At 30.9% G+C, this 9,590-nt stretch overlaps 1 protein-coding gene and 2 long non-coding RNA genes across 3 annotated transcripts; 1 reads left to right on the forward strand and 2 right to left on the reverse strand.

Moving 5' to 3' along the window:
* Positions 1-2,904: 2,904 nt before the first annotated feature.
* On the reverse strand, positions 2,905-4,400 carry LOC114399835. Its single transcript, XR_003663845.1, has 2 exons — positions 4,077-4,400; positions 2,905-3,509 (listed from the first exon to the last, which is right to left on the reverse strand). It is a non-coding gene; the product is annotated as an uncharacterized LOC114399835 (long non-coding RNA).
* Positions 4,401-5,646: 1,246 nt separating this feature from the next.
* On the forward strand, positions 5,647-8,864 carry LOC114398261 (plant cysteine oxidase 2-like). Its single transcript, XM_028360441.1, has 5 exons — positions 5,647-6,331; positions 6,889-7,010; positions 7,109-7,271; positions 7,395-7,598; positions 8,355-8,864. Exons 1-5 carry the CDS (start codon positions 6,097-6,099, stop codon positions 8,474-8,476), a joined length of 846 nt encoding a protein of 281 aa, XP_028216242.1. The 5' UTR covers positions 5,647-6,096; the 3' UTR covers positions 8,477-8,864.
* On the reverse strand, positions 8,073-8,570 carry LOC114398264. Its single transcript, XR_003663533.1, has 2 exons — positions 8,456-8,570; positions 8,073-8,348 (listed from the first exon to the last, which is right to left on the reverse strand). It is a non-coding gene; the product is annotated as an uncharacterized LOC114398264 (long non-coding RNA).
* Positions 8,865-9,590: the final 726 nt, after the last annotated feature.

Here is a 9,590-nt window from a genome sequence, read left to right on the forward strand (position 1 = left end):
TAAATAAAAAAAATCTGTGTAAAAAAATAATTAAAAAAATGGCTCATTAGTAAAAGATGTGAGAGGTTAGTAGGTGTTTAGTGGGTGCTGTGATGTGTGAATCACTCTTTTCATATTCTTAAAAAGCCAAATAATATTTAAATTTTAAATTAATATCTTCAGTGTAATTCAATTAAAATTGATTAAAAAATTATTATATTTCCATGTAACAAATAATATAAATAAATTATCAAATAATTGTCTATTTTACTTTTAAAAGATATTTGTACCTAAAAAGACAATTAAGAATTACATTGCTCAAGATTCAAATGAACTTCATAAATTAATAATATGCCAATCTATATTAGACATTTTAGTTTCATTCAATTAATTCTTTAAGATATTTTACATTAGTTTAATAATAATAATAATAACAATAAAGTATTTATCAAAATAAATTATCTATTTTTTAAGTAATATTTAAAGTATAACTATTATTTGAATCAGTTTTAAAAGAATGTTTATATTGAATATATATATATATATTATAACAACAACAAAAAGCTATGAAAAATATTAAAATAAGTAGGTAGATTGCGTTCAAAAATCAGAATTATGAAGACAAAGCCCAAAAGTCAATAAGATGAGATGGGGATTTCTTACTATAAGGAGGATTGTTTTGTTGGGGATATAAGTGCCACTATTTGCATATTTACAATAGCAATCGATAGGGTTTACATGTTGCATCATAAGAAAAACATGCATTCAAATCATGTGCATTGTGCAACTCTTATTAATTTCTCATGTACATATTGTGTTGCTAGGATTGTTATTTTTAATAAAAATTATTTGCTTATAAAAAAAATTCAAATTTGCTTAGATATAAAAAAGTGATTTTACCAAAGCAACTTTCAATCGAATATTAAGTGAATGAATATTATCGTGTAACTTAAATTTCTTAGAACGTTGATTAGAATATTAAGGAATTAGTGTAAAAGAATTTTTCTCATATTAAAATCTTAAAATAAATTAAAAATCTATTCATATTTTAAGAAACAACTTAATCTCAATAATTAATAAACTCATCAGGGATTATTGATCAATATTTTTTGAGAATAAAAAACCAAAAACAACGTCAAATCATAGTGTCATATCAAGAGAAAATATTGAGATAAAGAACAACCTTTGTAATACTTCTCGTGAGAGTAATTTTTGTAACCTTTAGTCACATGATTGGGTAAATGGTACTCCTGTAAATCACACAAAGATAAACTTTTGTAGCTCTTTAATTTCATGATTGTTTACAATTTAATGTAGTCCATTAATGAGTATTTATTCTTTAAAATTTTGTCTTTTAAATTTCATCACAACCTTTATTTTTAGCTTGCAATGCTTAATTATCATTTGACAAATCACAATATTTCTGTTATTTAAATCACACAGAGCAATCTTTGTAACTTTTAATTTTAGACGGTTTAAGTTTAAGGATAAATAATTATTTTTGTTCTGAAATGTATAGAGTATTAACAAATTTGTCACCGAAAAATGAAAATTTAAATTTTAGTATCCAAAAGTGAAAAACGTGCAATAGATCTATTCATCCGTTAACTTCCGTCCGTTACCGTTAATGAATGAGCCTATGTTGTACATCCATGGACGCATTTGTCAGTGTTCTACACATTCAGAGACGAAAATGACTATTTATCCAAAATATAATTTAATCTTCCTCTTTTCTCCCTTTTTTAATCGTTGCAAGTATAACATTACAATACATACTTACAAAATAGGAAAACAAACATAAGTTAGAATGAACATAATAATAAACATAATATTGATTAATAATGATAATCTATTGATTATTTTGAAATTTCTAATGTAATAGTACCTTATCCAAAATATGAGACTCAAACAAAAATACACCGTCATTAAGTTAATCCTTATAAAAAATAAGACAAAACTTGATTTTTCCAGTACATAATGTTGTCACAATAGAAATTTCAGAGTAATAGATAAATTATGTTTATTATTATGCTTGTTCTACCTTAGGTTTATTTTTTTATTTTTTTAAGTATTTATTATAATGTTATGCTTTCAACGATTAAAAAAGAAAAAAAAATGAAGATTAAATTATATTTTGGATAAATAATCATTTTTGTCCTTAAATTTGTAATGCACTGAGAACTTCGTTTATCAATGTGCCACGCAAGCTCTTGGGTAATAAATATTATCATATTTTTTTTACTTCCAAAATTAAAATTTGAATTTTTATAGACGAATTTATTCTAAATTTAATGCAGCCTATTAATGAGTGTTTATCATTGTAATTTATTCCCTTTAAACTTCACCACAATCTTTATTTTCAGCTTGTAACCCTTAGATATCATTCGATAACTCAGAGCCTTTGCGCTCTTTAAAATCACATATAGAGCACCATTTGTAACTCTTTAATTCCATGGTTTATGTTTGTTTACAATTCAATGCTACCTATTAAAGTGAGTTTGTCTTTTTAACTTTTATCCTTTAAACATTGCTATAACCTTTATTTTCAATGCAACAGACTTATTTAATGTTATTGTATTCTAAATGTATCCTAAGAATAAGCAAAAATAGAAACCTTAGTTACTAAACAATTTTCAATCTTCGTAACTCTTTGATTCCACCACTTTATAATTCAATATAACATATTAAAGTGTTTATCCTCCCCTTTAAATTTTACAACAACTTTTATTTTCAGCACAATTTATTTATTTCAAAAGTACTATAAGATTCAAGACTCTTTTTTCTAGTCTAGATTTACTCGGATATAAATATTTATATTCTATCAATTATTCTTGAATCTAACAGTTAGGAATTTAATGAATTCAGGTACTCGTTAGACAAACTTTACTTAAAATACACATTTGAAATGTGAATGAGCTATCTTCATCCAACTATACCAATCTATCAAATATCAATGCGTGTTTAATGTAGATAAATAAAAAGAAATTACTACTATTGTTACTGTGCTTCTGCACTTAGACGGAAATAAATTCCTCTCCGTTTAACAATTACTATTACAAGTTTAACAACTACTACAACATTTAATTACTACTTTTCAAAGTCATCATCCACAGAAAAGAAGATAAGAGGTGTCAGTACTGTATTCTCCGATTCAGACTCCTCGTGCCTGTTGCAATTCGGCAAATTTCCTGTAGAGGGTCCCCTTTACAAACTATTTACGTAAAGGGGCCCCTTTTCAAGTATTTAGAATAGAGGGGGTCTCATCTTAACAGGATTGGCGAGATAGGTGTGCCGCCATTCGGAATAACGAGAGATAGGTGTGCCGCCATTCGGAATAACGAGATGCGTGCTTGGCGGAGAGAAGATGGTGCCGCCATTGTCGTTGGCGAGACAGCTGACGTGGAAGTTGTTTCGCTGCTCCCACTGGCGAGATACATTGTCTCCTTCCTTCATATTGCTATATTGCATCCACCCAATGGACCCATGAATAAGTTTCGGTGCGGCAAATTTACTGTAAATGAAGCAACCTCCTACCAAACACAGCAAATGGAACAAAACACCAAATGAAAATAGACAGAGCAGCTCAAGCTATTTCCACAAACACACAAAGCAAAAACCTTGATGGGGGTTATGGTTTTAACAATTAGCCCTCTTCAATCTGCATCCAAAGCTTAAATCCCTCAAGCACAAAAAACCACACCAGCCAATTAATGTCTTCTCAACCTTCTACAGTGTTGGAGAAGATCTCCAATAGTTCTCAAATGCAATGACTTGCCACATACAAAGCAATGGGAAAACCCCAATTTCTTATAGAACACACTGATGAGATATAGCATCAACCATCAACCAAGAATTCCTTCGAAATCCAACCTTTGTTGAGACAAAAGAAACCTAGAAACAAATAAACACCCCCCCCCCCCCCCCCCCCCTCCCAAAAAAAAAAAAAAAGTTCTCCGCTTCAGCATTCAGCATTCCTAAAAACAATCTTAGGATATAAAATCATAAGAAACCCAAGAAAATTGAAGAGGAATTGCCATCTGGGTAGACATGAATTATTTGAAAAAAATGGAGTTATTGGGTTGAGAAAGAATGGGTACCTGAGATTGAGGTTGAGGCTGATGCACCACTTCACTTCATCACTGTGCCGTGTCTTTGCATTCAGACGACAGAGTTGAAATATACAACACATATAAGCTGTCTCGCAGGAAGCAATGACGGCACAATGGGGGAGGCTTCTCGCCAGTCATGCTGGCAGCACACCCATCTCACCGCAAATACTTAAAAAAGGGACCCCTTTACGTAAATAGTTTGTAAAGGGGATCCTTTACAGTAAATTTGCTGAGAAATTCCAACTTTCTTTGTGCTATAAATTCACAATTATAACCGGTTAAACAAAGTAGCCTTCAAAAATATAAAACTTTGGTCTTTGTAAATAAGATAAAGTCATAAAATAAAATAAACCATACGAAAACCAACGAATACTAAACCAAAAAAAAGTTCCTAAGAAATATCAAGCTGTCTTACAGTTATTCTACTCTCATTACGTAGGAGAGAATAGGCCACTTGGCACGGTTGGTCTATGAAGTGTGGAACAAGTTTGTGACACTTGTCACTTCTTTTCACTGTTTTTTTTTCCAATCTTTATAAGACCCAATGCACCCTGACTTTTGTTGTCATGCACTGATGCACATCACATTCATTGATTCATTCACTAAATACTGTCGATGGTTCAGTTTTATATTTCAAAAATGTTTTTCTTTTCACACTTTAGAAGGGTACATGTATACTTTTAAAGAAAAAAATTGAAAGGAAAGAGAGAAAAAACAATAAAATAAGAGTTTAATAAATATTTCATTTTTAATTTTTTTATGTAAATTTTTTTATCTAATTAATAATCAATTAGAGACTTTCTTTGATTTTTAAAGATAAATATTTGAGTATGAAATAACATACATTGAGAAATATTAGTCATTTAAATAAATTTTAGGTTTACTTGCATATTTTATCTTTATTTTTTTAGTTTTTGATAAATTTTATCTCTAACAAATTATTTTGTCGTAATTTACTTTTAATTTTTAAGAAATTTGTAAATTTTATCTTTATCATTTATTCATTGGTAAGAATAAAAGTTGGGAGTGAAATTTGTTGAAAATAATAAAAAATTAGGAATAAAATTAATTAAAAATAAAAAAGTTAAATGCTAAATTTTCCAAAAAATTAAAAAATTAGGTATAAAAAGGAAAATTATATTAGGAATAAAATAATAGTCGCAAGATTTTTAAAATTGAGGATAAAATACATCAAAATAATTAGTTACACATAAAATTCATTAAAAACTAAAAAATTAGAGATAAAAATTACAATTAAATATAAATTTTAATATATCAAAAAGTTAGTTTTTAACTCTCGATCAATTTTAATTTATGTAAAAATATAAAATTCGAAATAGAAAAAAAGAACAGCATTTATATTTATTTTACCAGAACTAGAAGAAGAAGGAAATTCCTATTGGGTTCACCATCTTGACCCACAAAACAGGGGTCGCTTTAACCGCCAGTTTCCAAACAATCTATGGGGGCGGGAATGAAATGAAAGTGCACCTACAACACTGGTTTTGCTTCTTCTTTTTTTTCATTGCTAATAACTATACAACTCAAAACAGTAGCACAATACCATGCCACATGCCCCTAGTTTTCAAACCATGATATTCTCTCTCTCTCTAGCTATTAATATAAACTATCATCTTTAATTTCTTCCTAGACTTCTCATCCTCATGCACTTTTGCACTTTTATTTATTGCTAAACTAAATATCAATATCAATTATCTTCTTCCTCTTTAAGTCAAACCATAACTATTCCATTTCTTTCCACCCCACAGTTTCTGAATTCTGGGTGTTGAGTTTCATTTTCTCCATTTTTTTTTCTCTCCCTTGGATGTGTTATTTTCAATCCAAAAGACCATGCAAAAAACTATATTTGAGAATCTGAAAGAGTGACTAGGTGGTCTATTTGAGCTTGTGAAGTTTGTGTTTGTGTGAAAGGTGTGAGGCTTATTATTCATAGAAGAGTTTGTGTTTGTTCACATAATTGATCGTGGTGTGGTGTGTGTCGGTGGCAATGGAGGCAAATTTGGTGGAGAGGGGTAGAGAGAGAGCTGGACATGTTAACAAGGTTGGTTATGTTAGAAGGGTCATTGCAAAGAAGAAGAAACAGCTTTATCGAAGGGTTAGGAGACCTGAGTTGAGTGTTTCAAAGACACTTCACCAATTATTTGATTCATGCAGAGAAGCTTTCAAAGGCCCTGGGACTGTTCCTTCACCACAAGATGTTCAGAGATTGACTCACATACTTGGTATGATGATGATATTACTGGTACTTTTTTTATTATTATTCTTATCGGCAATATTACTGATACTAATATTTGATGGGGTTGGATAAGAAAATTTGTAGTCACATGTTGGCAAGTTTAGGAAACAGAACTTTGCATTTGTTTGGATATTTAGGTTATTAGTTAAGAAAATTTATATTTTTTAACATCCACTTTCCCGAATTACATAAAATTACAAACAAGAATGCTCCCCTCGATCAAATTGTCTTTGGGACATGACGTCTTAGTTTTATACCCCACTTTCCCGAACTTTGCATTTGTTTGGATATTTAGGAGCATTTCATTAGTTTTCTTAATATGTACAGTTCGAAAACTATATATGCATCAATATTTTCGATGTATATTCTAGTGATGTATTGTGCATTTGCAATTTATTTTCTCTAAGAATTTAGGCATTTATTATTATTAATTCATGGTTGTATTATTGTATATTTATATCAACGTATTCTAGCTTAGTTGGGTGAGGAGTGTGCTTGAATTGTGGTAAATTCTCTACTGGTGCTGATTCTTAATGTCTTCAGATAACATGAAGCCAGAAGATGTGGGGCTAAGTAGAGATCTGCAGTTCTTCAAGCCTGGAAATATTGTCAAAGAGAACCAAAGGGTCACTTATACAACCGTGTACAAGTGTGACAATTTCTCAGTAAGTGTTTCATTCTCATTACTCCCTAATCACCAACACTCACCACTGTAATTGCTACTTGCTTAACTCATTTATGGGGACATTTTCTCTATGTGCAGCTCTGCATCTTTTTCATACCTGAAGGAGGAGTCATTCCTCTCCACAACCACCCGGACATGACTGTTTTCAGCAAGCTTTTATTAGGACTAATGCACATTAAGTCCTATGATTGGGTTGAGCCTGAGGCCTCTGATGATAACATGTTGCAACCACAATCTCAATGTGGGTTCTCTCTCCTTTTTGCTTTTTTTTTTTTAATTTTAAATGACCATGAATTAATGGGGTGTGTAATTAGTTCTTTGTAAGCTGACCCCCACACATGCGTTTTTTTTTTTTTTTTTGCAGTGAGATTGGCAATGTTAAAAGTTGATAAGGTGTTCACATCTTCATGTGACACTTCTGTGCTGTATCCAACAACAGGAGGCAACATCCATGAATTCACAGCCATAACCCCATGTGCTGTGCTTGATGTCATTGGCCCTCCTTATTCCAAAGAAGATGGAAGGGACTGTTCCTACTACAGAGATCACCCTTATACTTGTTTTCCTAGTAAGTAACTCTCTCATTGTGCACAATCATTGTATGTGAAACTTTTAGCAAATCACATTTATATTGTTTGCAAGTATGCTATTGTTTTTTTTTTTAAGAAATTGTATGGCACCTTCAGAAATTTGAGTATTTTGGTACTGTTATTGAGAGAAACTCTTGCGTTTCCAAACTCATTCAACTATTGACTATTTTTTGACTTAAAAACAATTGTACCAAAACTCATATATTTCTCTTGGTACTACAAATCTCAATTTCTTTTGCTCATTTCCATAATAATTTTTTGCTTTAAGGACAAGACTTACACAGTTCTTTGATGTTATTTTCCAAATCTATTTGAAGTTCATCTTGAATTAGATATAAACATAGGTGAAACTCTCGTTTTGATTAGAGATTTGTGTGCATCTAATTTTTGTCCTTGTCTTAAAAGAAATTAAAATGGGATTCAAATGTTTCCACTTGTCATATAATTCCAACTTATTCTGTCAAACTTTCACCTATTGAGATTCTTATCAACACACTGATTCAACTTGAATATCGAATTTGAAAAAGATAAAAAGGGTAACAATACATATGCACAAACATTAAACAGTGTTAGATAATGTTAGCATCAGATCTCACGTCTTCTTTTGTGCATCACTATTCCTACTTGACGAGGTGACACCTCCGCTTGTCCACTATTATTTCAGTGTCTGTCTGAGAGGATGTACAATTGTACATTACTGCCATGTCTCTGACCATTAATGATTTACCCTGCAGACCAAAGGATTATTGGTGAGGCAAAAGAGGAAAATGATAGTTACACGTGGCTGGAAGAAATTGAGATGCCAGAGAACTCTGAAATGAATGGTGTTGAGTACCTGGGTCCAACACCCTCTTAGTGTATGTTTGGGAATCACTTGAATCCAACTCCGATGGTCTTTCAATGAAAGCTACAATATGGTTGCTTTGAAATTTTTACATTGGAACGTGTAATTTCTCCGTGATTTTAATGCTAATTCAAACACACCCTTAGTAGTAACATCTTACCGTGTACTACTAACGCTACGGATCATACACAGAATCTCCCGTCGCTTTCTCTTTTTGTCCACATTCAATGAATGCGTGCTGCACGTGTTGGCTTTTGTTCTTTTATGTTGAAAATGTACCTATAATTCGCACATTTTTGCTATAGTTGGTATTTATAACATCATGGGACTTGTTGTCATGTATAGGAAAACTATGGGCTTGAGGTGGTTCAGCTGTCAATAAGTTGGGAGTTTATGATTCATCCTTTCCGGCTTCTTTTGTTACTTTTTTTTTTTTTTGCAAAGGGTCCACAGTGGTAACTTTATTGAACAAGTGGTGAACAAGGTTGACTCACTTGTTATGGAGAGAAAGCCATCCATGACTTGTTATGGGGAGAAAGACATCCATGACAGGCAATACTTTTATGTTTGTGGGAAAATAAATAGATAATAAATATTAGAGTGAATTGCACTTTAGATTCTTTAATATTGAACACGTCTTTATTTTTTAGTAAATTACACCTCAACCATGAGGTTTGTCCTAATTACATTCGATATTTTTTTTTATTTTGAATCGTACAAAAAAAATCTTTTAATTTCTGGATATTTGTTACAATTTAATTCTCTTCTTAGGTGTAAATCATTACACCAATCCTCTTTTTAATAGTGAAAAATGTTACACTGGTCCCTCTAAAAAAAATAGAAGAGTATCATGTCATAAAAACAAACAATATGAATATGAGGGAGTCGGTATAATTTATTCTTTCTTTTTCTATTCTTATATGATTTTTTAATTGATTAAAAAACATTACTATTTAATTGATTGAAAAGCATTACTACTTTAACGCCTCATATGATACTAACTTTTCTAATTATTCAAAAAATTATCAGGTGTTAATATATTTTATTCTAAAACTTATTGAAAATTATTAGTAGAATTTGAGTTTGAATTTTTCAAGGTTTTGTAAACGAAGATAATAGAGGAGAG

This window comes from Glycine soja, chromosome 19 (genome assembly GCF_004193775.1).
Source record: "Glycine soja cultivar W05 chromosome 19, ASM419377v2, whole genome shotgun sequence".
Taxonomy (NCBI): Eukaryota; Viridiplantae; Streptophyta; class Magnoliopsida; order Fabales; family Fabaceae; genus Glycine; species Glycine soja.